At 44.5% G+C, this 21,528-nt stretch overlaps 1 protein-coding gene across 1 annotated transcript in view; it reads right to left on the reverse strand.

Moving 5' to 3' along the window:
- Positions 1-6,563: 6,563 nt before the first annotated feature.
- The window catches only part of LOC112234750 (T-box transcription factor TBX4-like), a 28,277-nt gene continuing 13,312 nt past the window's right edge, over positions 6,564-21,528 (reverse strand). Inside the window, exons 4-9 of the mRNA XM_024403035.1 lie at positions 17,457-17,576; positions 13,249-13,396; positions 10,147-10,299; positions 9,805-9,893; positions 8,800-9,038; positions 6,564-8,549 (exon numbers count right to left, since the gene is read on the reverse strand). Coding sequence (XP_024258803.1) covers positions 7,870-8,549; positions 8,800-9,038; positions 9,805-9,893; positions 10,147-10,299; positions 13,249-13,396; positions 17,457-17,576 — 1,429 coding nt within the window. The 3' untranslated portion in view covers positions 6,564-7,869. The remainder of the gene's footprint in view (positions 8,550-8,799; positions 9,039-9,804; positions 9,894-10,146; positions 10,300-13,248; positions 13,397-17,456; positions 17,577-21,528) is intronic.

Consider the following 21,528-nt stretch of genomic DNA (forward strand, 5'->3'; position numbering starts at 1 on the left):
GAGAAGTATAATCCCTTTAAAGGGGTGGTGTTGGTGGCTGTATTGTTCCACAGGCTTTGTCCCAAAGGGCACCCTATTCCCTATTTAGTGCACTACTTTTGACCAGAGCCCTATCGACCCTTTCTGCCATTTGGGACTCAACCGCAGACTACTAGGGAGTCTGTCGGGAGGAATTTCCTCATTGGCTCCCAGTGGCTTACACACATAGCGGAGCACATAATGGAAATCCTGTCACCAAACTACATTGAACCTGAAGAGGGGAAAGGTGGATGCGAAGGAGGGGGACAGGAGGCGGGAGGATGGTTGGAGCCCTGGTGCTTGCCTTGGCCAGCCAGACATCACATAGGCTCTGGCTAGAGGTGGCAATGGGCTTAGCTGGTGGGGGCTGGTCGACAGTAGGAGGCATGGGGGGTGATGCGGGTGGCTAGTTGTAGGTTGTGGATAGTGGAGAGGCAGGGCGGGGTAAGGTGGCTGGCCCTGGCCTTACCAGACCTCTGTCATCAGTGACGAGAGTGACCTCCGTGTTTATATGCTTGTCTAGCGTGGCTTAGAACACAAATGGGCTTTGTGTGTCACTGTGAAATTAAAGCAAAAGTTATTGGCATACATTGAATATATGGCACCTAGTTTGCTTATCAATCATGTTACCAATAATTGCTTCTCATACACCAGATGTATGTCCTACAACCGATTTATTTAAAATCGCACACAGAAGAAATTATAAGGATCATTTAATCAGCTAATGGCAGCCTGCAGTACCCCGGTCGGCCTTCAATTTGAGAAACTCAGAGGGGGCAGCCCTGAGCTAGCCTGCAACATCACTTCCTGGAGTAGCACAAACTGCTACTTCTCCATGAGCAGGACCGGATTAGGAAATCATGTTTCGATTGGTTCTACAAACAGATTAGTCTTCTCTTTTCAGCAGTAGGCATATGCTTTCCAAACTGTACGTTTTTCCAAAAGACAAACTGGGCTGCAATCAACCATAGAATAGAATCCATATATGGCAGTTCCCATTAATGCCAGGACTAGCATCCATTGCTAGAGGACCCATGAGTTTAACAGTCAAATTGCCAGGAAAAAGGTTTAAAAACCCTTATGTGGATTATATGTCTATGGCCACAATGCAACAAGCTGTATCCTATATTTGGCATGCTGCCCAAACTGCGGCTTACCTGACTGTAGGCATACCGGTAACTGCCAAAATAAATGAAACACTTCAGTAAACAAGGGATACAAAGTATATGTTATGGTGTAGGGTGCATTTTCCTGGCATGGTTTAGGTCTATTTGTAGAATCTATGCCAAAGCGCATTGAAGCTGTCCCTTTTAAGACACTTTATATTTCTTTCATTTTGGCAGATTTTTTATAAACTTGATTTTCTGTGGCTAAATGATGCTCTCGCTTGTATTTGAACATTGAGAGTGGGCTCCTGTGGTTGGATAAAAAAGTATAATAATAAAGTTATTATAATACATTTGGGCCCCCTATGGGCTTGGGCCCCTGACTCACACAATTGACCAGTCACATGTGTTTATTATGCAGTTTATTTTATAAGTATATGAATCAGTTACCCAATCAAGACAGGGCCCCCCCAGTTGCCCACGAGGTCCCCCTACCTCCTCTCCTCCCCCCATCTGATGTTTAGCAGAGTGGCAGCACAGGAGGTTAATGGCACCTTAATTAGGGAGGACGGGCTCGTGGTAATGGTTGTGTTTGATGCCATTCCGTTTGCTCTGTTCCAACCACTTTTTTAAATGATTTTTTTCTTTACATTTTTTGCTGCCTCTTGGGCCCCCCACAGGCATGGGCCCAGGGGCTTCAGCCCCGGTAACCCCTGCATTAATCCAGCCCTGTCCATGAGACACCATCTTAACTGACAAAATGTGGCTTCAGTGAGCTATTGAGTCTTCACATAGGAGTGGTGTCACGTGATCGATGGCTTTGTCCATTCATATATATACAGTCATTGGATTATCCGCATAAAACATTATATTTATTCATCTCTATTCTAGTCATCATTGTTTTGTTACTTTTAACCTCTTCTGCACCAATTAGGAACAACCTATGTGACAGTCCTGAGGGCCTCAAGTTGGGCCTACTTGTGTATGTTTTGTTATGGGAATTATTCTTGTTTTGTGTGGTGATGGGGGCAAAAATCGATACAGTTGCATATCACAATATTATTTTGGGACGATATTATATTGATATTTGATATATTGCTTTGTAAAATATTTTTTAAATAGTGAGCCAACAGGATATCTGCACTTTTATTTCCTTGACTGTCCAAAACCTCATTCTCATGTTCTCTCTTCTTTCTGCAGCAGACATATAGTGAGCACTATGTTTGGAACATCAAATCGTAATTAATTTGCAGTATCGAATCACAACACATATAGAATCGTAAGAATCGCAATACATGTCGTATCGGCACCTAAGTATAGGGATAATTTCATATTGTGAGGTCCCTGGCAATTCCCTCCCCTAGTTTTTGTGTGTGTGTGTGTGTGTGTGTGTGTGTGTGTGTGTGTGTGTGTGTGTGTGTGTGTGTGTGTGTGTGTGTGTGTGTGTGTGTGTGTGTGTGTGTGTGTGTGTGTGTGTGTGTGTGTGTGTGTGTGTGTGTGTGTGTGTGTGTGTATGTGCGTGTGCGTGTGTGTGAGAGAGAACTATAGACATGGACACTGTCATTGGACATGTTTGTTGTGTTCCTTGTGCCCACTGCTCAGGCTAAGGGACACTGTTGTTTTCTTGGCTGGAGCAAAGATGGAGCAGGGAGAGAGGAGGAGGAGGGAGGAGAGGGTCGGGAGACAATAAGAGAGGTGCTGATTGGCTAAGGAGAATCAGCCTTGGCAGCAATTGGAGGAGGGAGGAGGAGAAGAATGCTGGACACGCAAACCTCTGAAAATGAATGTCTCACCCACACAGTGTATACTCGAGCATCATCACACACATATTCCAACACACACACAATACATTCACTTCGATAAACACTGGCTTTAATCAGAGCTATGCAGAGAAAGATGAGGTAATTTTCAGACCATGCATCTGCATCATCAAAGCAGTTTAGAGCCTCCCTCCACCACAACAGTCCATAATGAGATCCTGTTCTGTTCTGTTTGCTCCCTCCAATAACATGTGCATATTTCACTGAGCTGAGGTAACTATGGATTTGGATGGCAACCCGCTTCTGCCACGTTATAAGTGCTATGCATTGATTGGTTTCAGGGCCAATTAGGCTGAGACGTAATGCTAAAGCAGAGGGTTTCGATCTTAAGAGTTCTTCAAAGTTCTAGAGCTTGTTTGTTCTGTGTTCCACTGCCATCACCATCATTCTACTCACGTTGCACAGCGACGACTCCGCGATCTCAACAAGGCTCGTAGAACTCTAACTTAATCTGCTGGATAAAACACTTAATCCATCCCCCCCATTTCCTCCCTAACGGCTTAATCCAGGAAGCTCTCACAATATAATTATTAATTTTTTTACTGATGCTTTTATCCAAAGCCACTTATTAAAGTGGGAGCCCAGTTTTATACAGAGGGCTTTAGTGGAGCCCACCAGATGTCGGCCCTACCTTTGATCAAGGGACACCGCCACAGTTGTGTCCCACCAGAGAGTTGAACCCGCCGCAGCCCCCCCATAAGCACACACACACACACATACATTCACTCCTAACACACTTACACATAGCCTTCAGAAGAAAGAATTCAGAGTTCCCAGGGTTCTCTCTGCTCCCTCTGCTGCACTTCCTGTGGCAGCTGGTGGGGAAACATCTCCCAGAAACCTTTTCAGTCCGTGCAGCAGCCTGACATTGCGTATTAGGTTGACCTCAAGATGGGTAGCTAGATTCTCTCCTCCCTCCCTCCCCTCCTCCCCCACAGCGGATCTCTCCGCATGTGGATCAAATCAGAATCGTCCACTAATTGACTATTTACAGGGCTCCAGAAAGGCCGTAATGGACTTGATATTAAATCCCCCCTCCACTATTTAAAGCGTGTTTTCAGAGTGCCTCGGCTGGACTGAAGGAGAGAAGGAGTCAAAGAGGGCCTGGATTTTCTTTACAAGGCAGCCCAGTTAAGCCCATCGGAGTGGGTCAGAGTCATCAGAGTGGGTACCGCCCAGCCCGGGTCCGTGTTCCAAATAGCACCCTAGTCCCTATGAGGTACCCTACCCCTGTCCAGGGCCCATTGGCTCTGGTCAAAATTAGGGCACTATATAGAGAATTTGTGCCATTTGGGACGCAACCCCAGGCGGCTCTCAGACGGGATTATGGGATGACAGCGGTAAGGGAAAGAAAGGGCAGTGTGGACTGGAGAGAGGCAGGGGAGAGAGGCACCGGCACAGCCAGATCTCATCACCAATGAGTTCCAGATGGAACCCTAGGCCCCCAGTCAGGTTCTCACAGATATGGCTGCATCCCAAATGGCTTTTGACTTTTGAAAGGTAGTGCACTATAAAGGGAATAGGGTTCCATTTTGGACACATATGTTGATACACTGCCATACCTCCGCAGCTCTAGAGTGGGGATACTGTGCTCTGCATGGGGCTTAAACTTGGCTTTTTTATAACAGAGATAGACTGAATTTTATGTGGAAAGTTCGCATAAATTAACGACTACTGCTACATCTGTCTTTTTATGCTCTATTCAAGCTAGCTAAAGTCAGAAAAAGGTCATCATAAATTGAACGATGAGAATTAACTTTCGTTTTTTTCCCAGTAGGTTCTTAATAGTATCTTTTGGGTGTCTCCTGTTTTACAGGCAGGTTGTTCAAACCACATGATGCTTTTATTTATCTGTCCTCACCTCTCACACCATAGCATTGTTTCTGTTAGCCATCCTTGGCCTCTCATCCATCATAGGACAATCAAATCAATAGAGATTATTTTGAAGTCAAATGACTCTTGACTGAATGGTCCAATATTATTTTTCTCTGTTGTGTTTCCTTCCTGCTCTTAGATCTGGTTGGCCCCAGCTGCGGTCCGATTCTGCTCACTCCTCCAGACCTACAGCCCAGCCCAGTAGAACCACCTGCACTCAGTTGAACATCCTCCAAAGAAACATGGAGGCCAGTCTAACTATTCAGCCTCACAACCACCATATCCGCCACACATACACATCCTAACCATACTTCCTCCTGGTGTGCACGTGAGAATAACACATTTGTGTATATTACAATATACATGGTTTATTACTAATATCCTGTATCTCATTATTGTCATACTTGTGATTTGTTTGAAGCTCTATGTAATAAATATGTCTCTTAATGAATTTGACCAAGTATTTTATGTTGTATATAACTGTAAAGATGTATTATGGTAAAATGATGATTTGTACCCACAATAGTTAGGTTCTCTTGTGTAGACACACTGCAAGGCCCCACATCCAATCATTTCTAGATCCATTTCAGAGAGGAAATTATCTCTATTTCTTGTATCTTTGGTGTATGTATTGTGGGGTATTTGTCATACCAGTAAAGGTGTATACATAACCTAAGTTGCTCATACAGTATATGGGAAAATACATGCATTGTACAAATGTTATTCATGTTCAAGATCCTAACAGGATCTCTGTTGAAAATATCAGTACCCCTCTTATCAGGCAAAGAAAGTGGTAGACATTTCATCCTGTCTGAGGACCCTAGATCTCTTGCCATTGATTAGTTGGAGTGGGAGGTTCTCCTCCGAGATAGAGAGAAAGAGAACGAGGGAGAGAGATAATGAGAGAGAGAGAGAGAGAGAGAGAAGAACAAGGAAGAGAAATAGAGAGCGAATGAGGTATAGAGAGAGAAAGGAGGTGCTGACATGAGCCAGGGCAGAACCATCACTATAACTCAGGACCCTAATGATTGCTGTGTGTGAGAGAAAGCAGAGGGCTACAGGACCCGTATGTATGTATGCCCTGGGAGATCTGACCTCCTTTACCTCTACCATTCACCTGCATTTGTTATTGTACAGCCACGCTGCCCTGACACACACACTGACATATGACAGACACAAATGATTTCATTTGATAGATAACTAACCCAGTCAATGTTCATGGTATGATGTCATTTAGGTGTAGTTGTTGTTTATGTTTAATGTCTTTGATAGCTTGATTGGTTTTAAATAATGATCATTTGGTGGGTGCTTATATTTGTCCTATTTCACACAAGTGTGTATTAATACGCAGGTGTGAATTGGAAATGTGATTTTTGCATATCCAACCTCTCCCTGAGACACCCTCTGAGAGTGGGGTCATGGCCAGGGTCTGCGATTATAATCGGCGACCCTGGAGCCTTGCTCAAGGGAAATAGAAATATAATTTATATTTCTGTGGGCCCAACGCTCTAACCTGCTAGACTACCTGCCGCCCGTAATGATTGATGTGAGCTTATGTGTCTTAGATCACCAATGACAGGTAAGTGCTAGTGGAGGATAGACATAAATTCATTTCAGACTGAATCCATTACCATTATTATTACCAAAATAATACATCCGCAAAGCTACTCTGTTGACCTTTTCAACTCTATCTGACCTCTTCAACTTTTTGGAGTAAACATAACGCTAAGCAACAATGGGAGGCATACAAATATTTATTTAATCAGGTGTGCAAAAAAAAGAAGTTATATCGAATATCAAAAGAAATGAAGGGATAACGTGAGTGTGCCAGGTAATAGACCACCATATTGTTCTATTATTACCCATCCCTACTTGTCAAGGTCAGACAGGCCAGGCCTTGCCGAATGTTACACGGTCGTCCCTGCTTCAGTTCAGCTCAGCTTGACTTCACAATGTGGCTCCTCGCCCGCCCCGCTCGGGCTGTTTTACATTTGCAGTCTTGTAAGGATTTTTCCAACTCAGTCATTTGGGGCTGGGATTTGTGCGGAGCTCTGTGTTCTGCACTAGCGTTGACTTAACAGCGATTCCTTAAGCTCCCATCTGGTTGGCCAGAGACCTTATCCGAAGTCCCACTTCAACAGGCGGGAACGCTGCTTTGGAACGGACCTCGGGTTTGTAACTAAGAGCCGTTAGCCTAGCGGATGTTTGGCTTCATGCTAAGTGGTGTCACGCTAGCTTAAAACATGGCTAGCAGAGGCTTATGGCTGAAGGTGAGATCTAGACCTACAAACACTTAAGCTCTGCTCAAATGGACTGGATGGGTGGGCTTGTTATGTAGTTCACCTGCAGCCCATGTTTAAAAGTTCAACAGATTTCTAACTGGCAAAGTTTCTCAACACAAGCAGAGAAGGCAAATTAAATGAAGGCTTTACTCAAGGTCTCAACAAAACATTTGGACTGTTACTTCAATCTCTTTGCACATACACATCCATGTCCCACTCCGTCGTATATGATATGATAAAGTTTTGCATTTAAATGTTTTTCTTAGAAACGTTAATCAATTCATTACTGGTACATACGTGTCCATCTTAATCCTAAACACACTACTTCAAAAACATCAAAGGCATAATGGATACTCTTCACTTTGCTGAACACATCTCCTTTTGACACTGTTTGACATTGATCATTTTTTAAAGCCATTATATGGCACGGTATAGGAGGGGTTCTTCCTCTGGAATACTCATCATCATCACAGTCATGATGCTCCTCCAGTCAGGATAACATGGATCTGAAGGTGCAGAGCTTTTGGGCAGATGGAGGCTTCTATTGGAGTTTGGCCACTCTGATTTGCTTCTCCTCATGCTAAACTACTATAGCTTCCTTGCAACTTGGCAAGGTCATCATGGCTGTATTTCAACATAATCTCACTTCAGATGCCTCACAGGCAGTTCAAAGTTGGCTGGCTGGCTAGGGGGAGTCTGGTTGATTCTGGACCGACCGGGTGGGTGGACATCGCTGCTGCCGCAGGAGCCACACAGCACCCCATAGCCCTAGCTATCATTCCAGTGGGCCCCTACACTGCTCTGCCCCATCTGGTACTGGTAGGACGGGTCCCGGATGGATGGGGGGGCGCTCTGTGTTGGGAAGGCAGAGAACTCCCTGTGAGGCAGGAGAGGAGACCCAGGCCCAGGCTTCCTGTGGTACAGAGGAGGATAGACCAGCGGCCTACTATCCCTGGAACCAGGAACCGGTGGAGAAGAAGACGAGGCGGAGGATGACGAGGGGATGACGGCCAGGCCTCGCTGTGCCGTGGCCGGACTGTAGACTCCTATGTCGGGCTGGGGGCGTGAGGGACCGGAGGGGGTGTGGTGGGGCACCACGGAGGTGGCGGTGGCAGTACTGGTGAAGTGAGCAGTGAAGGGCTGGTAGGGGACGGCCTCCACTGTCTGCACACTGTACCGGGGGTAAGGCTGCACCGACGCCCATACGTTGCAGTTCAGAGAGGGGGGAACCAGGTCGTCAGCACCCACAGCCCCGTGGCCGTTCTCTCCTTCCATCCCTCCGTACATACAGGCCTCCCTGGAGCTTATGGCCTCACCACAGTAGGGGTGGGACAACAGTGGAGGCTCATAGGAGGGAGGAGAACGGAAGTAGTGTTCCTCTGAGACTGGTGGAGGAGCCGTGTCCAGATATGGCCGTTTACAACCCAGTTCCAAGTGCCTGGTGTTATCTGTAAAGAAATGAAGATTGAATCATCATAACTGAATGCAAAAACTTGTATGTATCACCCTGCTGTCCTATGATGCTTCTTCATACTGTTCGGAACTGTGTACCAATCCATCTATATTGTGTGATATTGATGTGTAGCACCAAAAGATGTATTGCAAGACGAGAAAGTTTTCTGAAAGATTAATGAGTTCTGCCCACTTTCTGTGATTGACAGGTGTGGAGATTTTCAGGTAGGTCTGTAGCTAACCCACCTCTGTGTTTAAAGCAGTGGTAGAGCAGGCTGGGCTCTCGGCTGGGAGGGAAGGAATTGGAGATGTGTTCCTGGTGGTCTGAGTTCCCCAGGGGAACCCCACCCTCATACTGGTAGTGGGACAGGACCTGGGGGTGCCCCGACAGGTGTACCCCAGCTCCCAGCTTCCCCGTCAGGTGACCGTGTGAGGATAGGAGCCTCTGGCGAACCATGTTCTTAGAAATCACTGGGTAGTCTTTTCTATGGACAGGAAGGAGAAACAAGAAAGGAAGGATTAGCGTTACAGTCTGAAAATATAGTTTACCAAGCTACCAATTACTTCACACTGGAAGAAGTTAAGCTACACCAAAGCTACCCTTAAGAAAAAATATACTTTACTTAATTAAGTTACTTTGAAAAAGTAGTTCACTACATCCAAACTACTTAGTGAAAAATTATCATATATAAATCTGAAAAGTCGTAGACTACAAATTGCAAGAACAGATCACTCTGGAGTCAGATGTTAACAGAATGTGTAGTTTAAACACAAAAAGTGATTATGCACACAAAAAAAGTGTTTCAAGTGAGAATTAGTGAGGTATGATGTAAAAAAGAAGGTACATTCTTGCCAACACCCATCTGTTATTTTTGCTGGTTAGCTAGTTAGCTACACCACTACATAGCAACTACTGAAAACACTACCAAGATTTGAATTTAGTTCAACTACCACCAAGCTACTGCAAAATGTAATTAAATTACTAAATGTAGTTCACTACTCCCCAACACTTGCGTTAATAGATTCTACTTTGCAGAGAGAGAACGATGTATTAAAGGAAGCAAGCACAGTTAATCCATTCACAGGTGGGGAAAAAATCTGCTAAAGGAAGAAATGGAACAAGTTCCAAAAGGAAAAAATGGTTCCAATGAATGATGTACTGTGTCAAAAGAAGAATTGTTTCCATGATAAAGTAAATATTCCATATACTTTTATTGAGTGGCACATTCCCATAAACATAACAGAACGTACCCCTGGAGTCTGGAGACACGCAGGTCCCCTTCGTCACTGCCACGGAAACCCTTGGCAAACGGATTGTTCTCGATCTTTAGCTGAGTTATCTGGGAAGACAGCAACATATCTTGTCACTGCACTGACTCATCATGAAATGTGCAGCTAGGTTCAGTCAAAACTTGACTATGGAAACTTGACTTGATCTATAACTGTCCATTTTGGATTTGGAACCTTTCTCCTGCAGACAGTGTTTTGAAGACATGCTCTCATATTACTGACATTAGAAACGTGACTATGTGCAGAAGACGTTGAACATCAGACAGCTGGTGGACAACTACATGGGTGGCACACATACTGTACCTTATGGTTCTGGTAGGAGGTGACGGAGATGAAGGCTGTCTCGTGAAACACGTGAGTGCAGTAGGCTGTGTTCTTAGACCCAAAGGCGTTGTTCTCGTCGGCCTTGACAATGTGGAGCCGAGGCTGGTACTTGTGCATCGAGTTCAGGATGATCTATCAGTGGGAGGGAAGGAAATGTAGAAGAAAAGAAAAAACAGTACAAGTTCAGACGAATGAAGTCGATCACAGCACACAGTCCTCTTAGAGGCACCAGTGAATGACCGGCCACCACCACAGTCTTGAGACTTTTTAAGATGTTTGTTTAAGAGGTTCGTTTTTCCCCCTTTAAATGAATGGTTGTCCCTGCCCTAGATGCTAAATGCCAAGTGATGTAATTGTATTGACTTGAATAGACTCATAGTGTGAATGGGGTGCTTACGATGCTCAAGTTTTCCATGGCTAGCCTTTTTTGGAAGTAGGCCTATTTTAATGCTCCTGGAGTCGGCGTTAGTGTGCATACAATGTGGACATTTGTCAATGTACTGTAGTTCAATGTGTTGATACTGAAAAGTGGGCACCCCTTTGTCACACTTGAGTTGCAACTGTATAGTGCATTAATCAGCACGTGTGGAGCGTGCTCAATGTTTGGGTTGGGGGGGGCTAGGTCAGCACATCGGCACCAGTCTGCTCAGAGTAGCCCAGTAGCCTAGGAACATGCTCACTGGAGCGTCAGCAGGACCGGAGCAGGGTCATCTCCAGCGTAGCTCTGTCAGGACCGATGAGCATCAAGCTCTCCCACCTCTCCTACCTTCTAGACTCACAGCCCGCTGGTACCAGAGCCTTAACTTAAGAGGCCAGCCCCTCCAGGAGGCTATCACAGAAAGAGGTTAAGACTAATTTGGGAGGACAGGCTCATAGTAATGGCTGGAATGGAAAAAATGGAATGCTATCGAACACATCAAATGCACGGTTTCCATGTGTTTGATACCATTCCATTCACTCCATTCCAGCCATTATTATGAGCCATCCTCCCCTCAGCAGCCTCCTGTGGTATCAGGGCACAGGCGGCTGGGATCATAGTTGCACCCTGAACAGCCCAATGCTCACATGCCCCTTCCCCCCTTTTATTGAGGCAAGGTTCAGACAGAGATAATCAATTGGTTCATTGGCTGACTACAGACTCTGTAGTGACGGAACTGATAGTAATAAGCTAGTGGTTGGTTGACTGGAGACTATGGTCACGACCTTTGTCTAGTCTGCTAGTCTGGCCGGGGTCTGTCTGGAGGCAGTGCAGAAAGGAGTCTGACTCTCTCTGTGCTGTCTGGTTGCATTGATCAGGACAAGCCCTCCTTGGATCAATCCAGAACCAAATCGTGCATTCTCTCTTTCATCTTTTGGGTAAAAATGTCTGCTAACTGGTTTTTAAACCAAGACACTCAGTGACAGCTGGGAAGTGACAGCATTTCAGGAGTGATTCCTTGGACCATCTCTTGGTCAACAGTAGCAGGGGTCAGTGGGAGCCCAGATCCCAGATCAGTGATAGTGTTTTTACTGCTGATGCTGACAGGTCAGCAGCGAAGGGAGGGGAAGGGCAGAGTTTGTGGGGGATGGTGAGGAAGGGGAAGGTTTGTCATAGATCTGAGATACCCCTGGGTTGAATCAAGCTGATGGCCATCCTGTTCTGGACTGCGGACGAGCAACCATGCTGACCCACATACTTGCACACACAGTCATGCAGACCGCATACTCACATTACATAAACAAACACTCTTGAAAAGACACACTCTCAAATGCACAAACAACAGAGTCTGTCATTGACTGTCATTAGCTGACTTCACAAGCTGTTTTATTTCAACTGTGGGTCAGTTTATAGCAGGGGTGTCAAACTCATTTTGCCTCTCGGTCTTCAATGAGATCCGGAGGGCCGCATTGAAAATGGCTAATATTTCCTAGGAGTCGAAATATGAAAAAAATAGTCCTCTATCCATCGTTTTTAGAATTTTCTGTGCTCCCTGACTGTCTAGCTTTCATTTCAGTGATTATTAGCAAGCTGGATTTTATTCCCCCCACCCCCATGGGCCGTATGCCATATGTTTGACACCCCTGGTTTAGTGGGTCAGGTGGGTGGTGGATCCAGTGCTATGCAGGCCAGAGGGAGGGAGAGGCTCTCTGGCTCCCCTGCTGGCGTGGGCTGTTCTATCAGCAGGGCTTAGTAAGACCTGGCCCCTCTCTCTCTCTTTGTCCTCATTACTCGCCCTTATCACTATCCAGGCGGCGGATTCAACCTGACAGCGAGCCCCGCCACTGATCCCAGGGGTTATGAACCTAATGAGCTCGCCTTCTGACGGGATGGCTTTGGACAAGCCTGCTCAGAGTTCCTCTGGGCAGCACTGCTACCGCCGTCACACTTCTCACTCCCTCTGTGGCAAGATGCTCACTTTCTCTCGTATGCTTTCTCTCTCTCCCTCTCTTCTCTCACCGCCACTCCCTCCACTTCAGTCCATCTTCCACCCTCTCTCCTGCTCTCTTCCTTTTCCTCTGTGGCCATCCTTCCTCGAGTCCTTCCCTCTCTCTCCTCTCTCCCACTCATTCCACGAAGACAGCTTTATGACTCTGTCTCTTGTTAAAAAACACATATTTTCGGCTCTTGTTTTAACACTAATCTATTTAAGTCTCATCTACTGTGTAGTTTTGAGAAAATGAGCTGTGTCCAATCACCTCTCTTGTTTTACATGACCAGGAGAAGTGATAAGCTCTATTGTGTGAAATGACCCAGTGCCTTCCTGGGATGTGAATTCACATACATTGTGAGGCATCAGTAAAGGGAAAGAGGGATACCTAGTCAGTTGTATAACTGCATGCATCTTCTGCATTTAACCCAACCCCTCTGAATCAGAGAGGTGCAGGGGGCTGCCTTAATCGACATCCACGTCATCGGCGCCCAGGGAACAGTGGGTTAACTGCCATGCTCATGGTCAGAACGACAGATGTTTACCTAGTCAGCTCGGGGTTTAGTTACCTGCCGCCCAGCTAATCATCTCTCTCTATCTCTACACCTTTACCTTTAATTGAGCTTAAAGATTATAAACGTTGACATTAGTTTGTAGACTGAGAGTCACTCACATGCCCAAAGGGGTCCAGGTGGTTGTTGGTGAGCTTTAGCTTCTGGAAGGACACCATCTGCCTCATCCAGTGGGCTCCTGTTGCCGGGGAGTCTGGATGGACATAGAGCCTCCCTGGCATGGCTGGCTCCGCCTTGCCTGCCACCATCCTGTGTAGAAAGAAAAGGAGAAGAGAGAGAAGAACAAGAGTGGGAAGGAAAGAGAGGGAGATGAAGAGACAAATTAAGGTGCAACGTCGTGATCATCATAAGGACCGCTTGGCTAACAGCAACCAACGACCATTTCTCTGCCAAGATGTCTCAGCCATAGTGGCAATCCAGCAACCATATGCAACCCAGCAGCCCAGTGCTCTAGCAAACCCTATTGTCAACCTCTTGTCACGGCATAGCTAAATCTTCCAGCAGCCACACGACTCCATTCGTGCTCACTGATTGTCCTCTGAAGAATCCCTTTTTTATAACAAACACATGTAGCTACAGTCAGTAATGGCAGCGGTTTCAGTCCTCACACTATGGGGCTAGAGGAACCATTCCCCCAGACTGGAGGCTGCTTCAACCGTAACATCACTGCTAATTACGCTCCTCCAAGGTGTCGCTGAAAGAGTCCAGAACCCCACGCTGGCAACCGCTGGGATTTCAGGCCCTCCCAGGCCATCCCACAAAGATCGGGAACAAATGGCTGTAAAACAAGAAATGGCTGGGTTTCTGCTGGAGAAAGCAAAGCACAGTTGTGCATTTTATGGGGTTTTTGTTTGGGTCTCAAATGGAACCCTACATTGTGCACTATTTTTTACTACGGGCCCTGGGATTAGGGTGCCATTTAGGACGCAGACTTTTCTTTTCTTGGCGTGACGTGACGTCGGGTTCTGGTTTCAGTACGCCCTACCCTGGAGACGGTTGTTTTGTCATTTGCACGGCCAGCAGTGCCAACGGTTGATGCTGCTCCGGTGGGCAGTGGCAGAAGCAGGTTGTGGTGGCATCACCGGTCATGGCTAGAGGGATACAGTTTATATCAAATTGATGTCAAAAGTTGCTGCATTTTAGCTAAACCTAACCCTTTTCCTAACCTTAACCTAATTCTCCTAACCTGCTTACGTTAATTGTCCAAACCTGTTTTGAAAAGTCAATTCTTTCTGGTCAATTCTAACATAAGTTGTTTCCTCTCTAGGCATCACCCAAAGTAAAGGGTCACTGGAAGGTCAGTGGGTACAGCCAAGCTGTTTTTATCCCATAGGTTTTGACAGGCGGCTTGCCAGTGCCCTGCGGTAATGAACTGTGTGCTAATGACAATCCGTAGCTACAGTTAAGTTTGCGCAGCGACTGAGACATGAGGTTCTGGTCTTGGTGTGCTCTGAAAGAACAAAGGAGCATGCATGGCATACTATTGTACCATGACCTCAATAACAACAAAGTTGCCTGTGGACAGCCTTGTCACTTAAAATATTACAGTACTAGAGATTTTGATAATCATCATACTGTATTTGCGTCCTCTCTCTCGTTCTGAGAAGTGGTGATATTTCTCTGCAGCCAGGATGTTTGAAAATGGTTGGAAGAATGTATTTTTTGACGTAAATGATCCCGTTTTTGTGGGAAGAGGGGATTAGGGCGCTCCTTTTCACAAGAGCAATGACTAAATTGACAGAAACCAGTTGGTTTTCCTCATTATTCAACCACAACAGACTAAATTTAGACATCCATGACTGGAGGCAGCAAGTGCCTGGACTCACGCTCCATCTCTCCATTCCATCAATGAGCGGATAGAGATGAATGAATGAACAGATGAGTGGGAGATGAACATCACACATGTTGGTCTTGAACACAAAGCAAATGTTGTTAACCAATACACACAACAAATTAGGGTTCCTCAATGGTTATTTGTGAAGGGTGATAGTTCTACGTGGAACCATACTGACCCAAAGAACCCTTTGAGCCCTTCAATAGTTCTTTGCAGTTTGCGGAGTCAAAAAAGGGGTTATTTCCAATTTCAGTGATAATTAAAATAATTAAACTCATTATCATATTTTGGGGGGTGGTTTGTGCACCGATCTTTTTGTACAACAGTGAGTGAGTGTCATTCCAGTTTATCTAATCTTTTTTGTTATGCCATGTTGAAAATTACTATGGCCAGTGACAGTGTTTTGTGAAATAGTCACATATAGCCTTGTGTCAATTGAGAACTGTTGTGTAAGTCAGTGGTTCTCAACTCTCTCCTTAAGGACCCCCAGCTGTTCCAGAGCTAGCACACCTGATTCAACTTGTCAACGAACACTTAAGCCATCATTTTTATTTATTTTTTATTTCACCTTTATTTAACCAGGTAGGCAAGTTGAGAACAAGTTCTCATTTACAACTGGGACCTGGCCAAGATAATGCAAAGCAATTCGACACATATAACAACACAGAGTTACACATGGAGTAAAACAAACATACAGTCAATAATACAGTAGAAAAATAAGTCTATATACAATGTGAGCAAATGAGGTGAGATAAGGGAGGTAAAGGCAATAATTAGGCCATGGTGGCGAAGTAAATACAATATAGCAATTAAAACACTGAATAAGAATAAGGCCTGAGGGGGTGTGGTATATAGCCAATATACCACGGCTAAGGGCTGTTCTTAGGCACAACTCACCCCGAGGTGCCTTATTGCGATTATAAACTAGTTACCAACGTAATTAGAGCAGTAAAAATAAATGTTTTGTCATACCCATCGCATACGGTCTGATATAGCACGGCTGTCAGCCAATCAGTATTCAGGGCTCGAACCACACTGTTTATAAAATAATATAACCTATGGAATTTTAACCAGAAAAAAGAACCCTGTATGGTTCTTCAAAAAAGGTTATTTGTGGAACTTTTGAGATTGAAAAAGGTTTTAAATAGAACCATTCTCCATAAAGGTTCTATAAAGAACCATTACAAAGTGTTGTACTGTATAAAGCTACAAAAAGGGTTGTAACCATAGCGGAACCCTTTTTGGTCCTATAGAGAACCTTTTTTTATAGTTCTTTATAGGAAAGGGTTTTTTAACGCACCATAAAGGTTCCATTTAGAACCATATGAGCATAGTTCTTTATAGAACCTTCAAAAAAGGGTTCTATACAGCACCAAAAAGGGATCCGCTATGGGATCCGCTATGGTAACAATGTTACATTATTCAACATGACATTTGTGAAAGGCGAGGAAGAGAGGGAGGTATAAATAAAGAATATAATGCAGAAACATGTTAATTTGTACCCTTCCATTTATTTGGTTTGCATAATGATGTTACAGCATGTAAAGTGTTTGTTCCAGAGCATGCCGGGAACAGTGCCCTCCGCCAGGGATGTGTGTGTGCGTGTACTGCTTGTCTGTGTGTATACTGAATGTGGGAGGCAGCATCACCTCAAGCATATAAAACTGTCTGAGAGTGTTAAATGTCTCTCTCATTTGCACCCACCGTTATTGTCTACTCTACAGCATTGGGGGTTGTTTTCCTAAGGTGAGAGGAAGGCCTCTACAGAGCGGTGGGGCTGAAGCTGTGGCTGAGAAGATGAGAGCTATTTTCACCTTCCTTAAGCTCACCACCGCTCCCTCCCCACCCTCCCTCACCACCCCATTTCTTGACCCCCCCTTTCTAAAGCCAAGCAGCATCTGAGACAGGGTAGAATGGTTAGATGTCTCATAACAACCATTAAGGATGTTACTCATCTAAACACTGAGCTTAGAGAAGAAATTGAGCAATACTGCAAACTGGAAGAACCACCCTGACAAGGATTTTGGCAGGATTTTATCATTGTCTTTGTATATTTTGTATACTGTTGTATTGTATGTATTGCTGTATTGTCTGTTCTTGATATGTAGATTTTTGTATTGACTGTATAGGGGCTCCAGAGTGGTGCAGCGGTCTAAGGCACTGCATCTCAGTGCTAGAGGCATCACTACAGACCCTGGTTTGATTCCAGGCTGTATCACAACCGGCCATGATTGGGAGTCCCATAGGGAGATGCACAATTGGCCCAGCGTCGTTAGGGTTTGGCCGAGGTAGGCTGTCATTGTAAATAAGAATTGGTTCTTAACTGACTTGCCTAGTTAAATAAAGGTTCAAATAAATACATAACAAATAGCTGCTGTGTTGGTGACCAGGTTTTCCATGTAAAGGAGAATCCTTATCAACAGTCTTCCAGGTTAAATAAAGAATTACATTTTTTAAAAGGTGTCTCTGACTCACCACTTGTTGTCGCAGAACTTGTAGCGATGGTCGTCGGCAGGGACGATGTCTGTGAGGAGGATGTACTTGGTTTTGGGGTTCATACCCGTCACTTTCACCTTGTAGCTGGGGAACATCCTCCTGTGAAGGACACGAGAAGGGTCTTACATTAAATTAGACATTCCCTAATGACGATGATTTCACCCACCATTATACCCACTAGACATAAAGCTCGCTCCCCAACTCACTCAAACACGAATTGGGTCAGCAGGTGTTTCGTTATTGGTGACGAAGTCACCTCATCCTGATCCAATTTGGAAAGACTTGCCATTAGCTTCTAAGCACCTTCAGTATCGTAAGACCCGTAAATACAGAGGTTTATATAATGCCTTTTGTCATCGTGCTGCCCTCACACCTTCGAGCTTTGAGGGATGTTGAACGGGATAAGGCGAGTTGATAAGGCGCTTTAGGCAATGATGTCACCCAAGCTTTTTGAGCACCTAAGTACCTTCCCTCACCTAGCTACCTTACACTGGAAAAGATTTGCCTCTTCAGATGAGCTAATGAAAATCTGCTTTAGCCTCAAGGTGTCTCTCCGTGGGGCTGAGGGCACACGGTAAGCATGCATAAGAGGCTCTTCTCCGGCTTTGCAGGAGGGTTTTAGTCAGCCCTGAGTGGAGCATCAGCACGGAAAGTGTTCTATCCGGCAGGTGAGCGAGCAGACGATTAGCGCTCAGAAAGCGTATCAAGCCAGGCTTAAAGACTGATTGGGACGAGCTAGAGAGGTCACAGGGGATCTCAGAGTTGAGGGTCATATGTAAAGTACAATCCCACTGGGCACAAACTGGTTGAATCAACGTTATTTCCATGTAATTTGTCAACGTATTGTGACGTGGAATGTACGTGGAAAGGACACGTTGGATTCACGTCTCCACCTCAACCAAAAATAAAAGTTCAAGAATCGGACTAAATCAAAACGTACTTTATTTATAGTGCATTTAAGTTTGATTAGACTATATTCTTTAACTGAGATTTCTGGTAGAGATGGAGAAGTGAATCCAAAATATAAATGATTCATTTGTAGAAAAAATGGATATTGAATTGTCTTTGGTAGTCAATGCAACCAAATATCAACATTTAAAGAAGATGTACACTATATATACAAAAATATGTGGACACACCTTCAAATTAGAGGTGTATAAAATCGAGCACACAGCCATGCAATCTCCATAGACACACATTGGCAGTAGAATGAACTTACTGAAGAGCTCAGTGACTTTCAACGTGGCACCATCATAGGATGCCATCTTTCCAACAAGTCAGTTCGTCAAATTTCTGCCTTGTTAGAGCTGCCCCGGTCAAATTTAAGTGCTGGTATTGTGATGTGGAAATGTCTAGGAGCAACAACGGCTCAGCCACGAAGTGGTAGGCCACACAAGCTCACAAAACAGGACCTCTGAGTGCTGAATCGCTTAGTGCGTAAAAATCGTCTGTCCTCGGTTGCAACAAGTTCCAAACTGCCGCTGGAAGCAACTTCAGCACAAGAACTTTTCTTCGGAAGCTTCATGAAATGGGTTTCCATGGCCGAGCAGCCACACACACACCTAAGATCACCAAAGCTTGACACCATTGGACTCTGGAGCAGTGGAAAAGTGTTCTCTGGAATGATGAATCACGATTCACCAGCTGGCACTCCAACAGACTAATCTTGGTTTGGTATTTTGGTCTTTTATTAGGATCCCCATTAGCTATTGCAAAAGCAGCAGCTACTCTTCCTGGGGTCCACAGAAACATGACAAAATACAGAACATTAATAGACAAGATCAGCTCAAGGACAGAAGAACATTTAAAAAAATGAAAGGCACATGTAACCTACATATCGATACATACACACAAACTATCTAGGTAGTTTATAAATAGGGGAGAGGCATTGTGCAGTGAGGTGTTGCTTTATCTGTTTTTGAAACCAGGTTTGCTGTTAATTTGAGCAATATGAGATGGGATTTAGTTACATGCAATAATGGCTTTATATAATACTGTACACTTTCTTGAATTTGTTCTGGATTTGGGGACTGTGAAAAGACCCCTGTTGGCATGTCTAGTGGGGTAAGTGTGTGTCAGAGCTGTGTGTAAATTGGTTATGCAAACAATTTGGGATTTTCAACACATTATTGTTTCTTATTAAAAAAATAAGTGATGCAGTCACTCTCTTCTCAACTCTTAGCTAAGAGTGACTAGCATGCATAGTATTTATATCAGCACTCTGATTATAATTAAGAGCAAGTCATAGAGCCTCCCGGGTGGCGCAGTGGTCTAAGGCTGTGCCACCAGAGATTCTGGGTTTGAGCCCAGGCTCTGTCGCAGCCGGCCGTGACCGGGAGGCCCATGGGGCGACGCACAATTGGCCAAGTGTCGTTAGATGAGACAAGGATATCTCTGGCCCGCCACTCCTGTGGCGGGCCAGGTGCAGTGCACGCTAACCAGGTGTATGGTGTTTCCTCTGACACATTGGTGCAGCTGCCTTCTGTGTTGTGCAGTGTGGCTAGGTTGGGTTGTGTTTTGGAGGATGACCTTTGCCTCTCCTGAGTCTGTATGGGAGTTGCAGTGATGAGACAAGACTGTAACTGATACCATGAAATTGGGGGGTATAAAAGAGGGCCAGCTGCAACTTTACTTGCAGCACTGGACCACACTGGACCACACTGGCAATAATCAAGATTAGACAAAACTAGAGCTTTTTGGAGTGTGGTGTCTAAAAAGCAGACCTACAGACAGACCTCTCCCCATCTTTACAACCATTGAATCTATATGTTTTGACCATGACAGTTTACAATCTAAGGTAACGCCCAGTAATTTAGTCTCCTCAACTTGTTCAACAGCCACACCATTCATAACCAGATTCAGCTGAGGTCTAGAACTTAGGAAATGATTTGTACCAAATACAATGCTCTTAAATTTAGAGATGTTCAGGACCAGATTATTACTCGCCACCCATTCCAAAACAGACTGCAACTCTTTGTTAAGGGTTTCAGTGACTTCATTAGCTGTGGTTGCTGATGCATATATTGTTGAATCATCAGCATACATGGACACACATGGTTTTTTTTAATGCCAGTGGTAGGTCATTGGTAAAAAATAGAAAAGAGTAGAGGGCCTAGAGAGCTGCCCTGTGGTACACCACACATGACATGTTTGACATGAGAGAAGCTTCCATTAAAGAAAACCCTTTGAGTTCTATTAGATAGATAGCTATGAATCCACGATATGGCAGAGGTTGAAAAGCCATAACATACGTTTTTTCAACAAAAGGTCAATAATATTAAAGGCTGCACTGAAATCTAATAGTACAGCTCCCACAATCTTTGTATTATCAATTTCTTTCAACCAATCATCAGTCATTTGTGTCAGTGCTGTACATGTTGAGTGCCCTTCTCTATAAGCATGCTGAAAGTCTGTTGTTCATTTGTTTACAGAGAAATAGCATTATATTTGGTCAAACACTACTTTTTCCAACAGTTTGCTAAGAGCTGGCAGCAAGCTTTTTGGTCTGCTGTTAGAACCAGTAAAGGCTGTTTTACCACTCTTGGGTATGGGAATTACTTTGGCTTCCCTCCAGGCCTGAGGACAAAGACTTTCCTCTAGGCTCGGAATAAAGATATGACAGACAGGAGTGGCTATAGAGTCAACTACTATCTTCAGTAGCTTTCCATCTAAGTTGTCAACGCCAGGTTTGTCCACCTCTCCCACATTAACTTTACAAAATTCTAACTTGCAATGCTTTTCTTTCATTATTTATTTTTTATGCATGAATATGATGGCGCACTGTTCATTGTTGGAATTTCCTGCTTAAGTTTTCCCACATTGCCAATGAAGTAATCATAAAAGAATTGGTAACATCAAATGGTTTTGTGATGAATAAGACATCTGATCCGATGAAAGATGAAGTTGAATTTGTCTTTCTGCCCATAACTTCATTTAAAGTACTCCAAAGTTTTTTTTCCATCATTCTTTATATCATTGATCTTGGCTTCATAATACAGTTTCTTCTTCTTTTATTGAGTTTAGTCACATCATTTCTCAATTTGCAGTAAGT

The sequence above is a fragment of the Oncorhynchus tshawytscha genome, linkage group LG13, assembly GCF_018296145.1.
Source record: "Oncorhynchus tshawytscha isolate Ot180627B linkage group LG13, Otsh_v2.0, whole genome shotgun sequence".
NCBI lineage: Eukaryota > Metazoa > Chordata > Actinopteri > Salmoniformes > Salmonidae > Oncorhynchus > Oncorhynchus tshawytscha.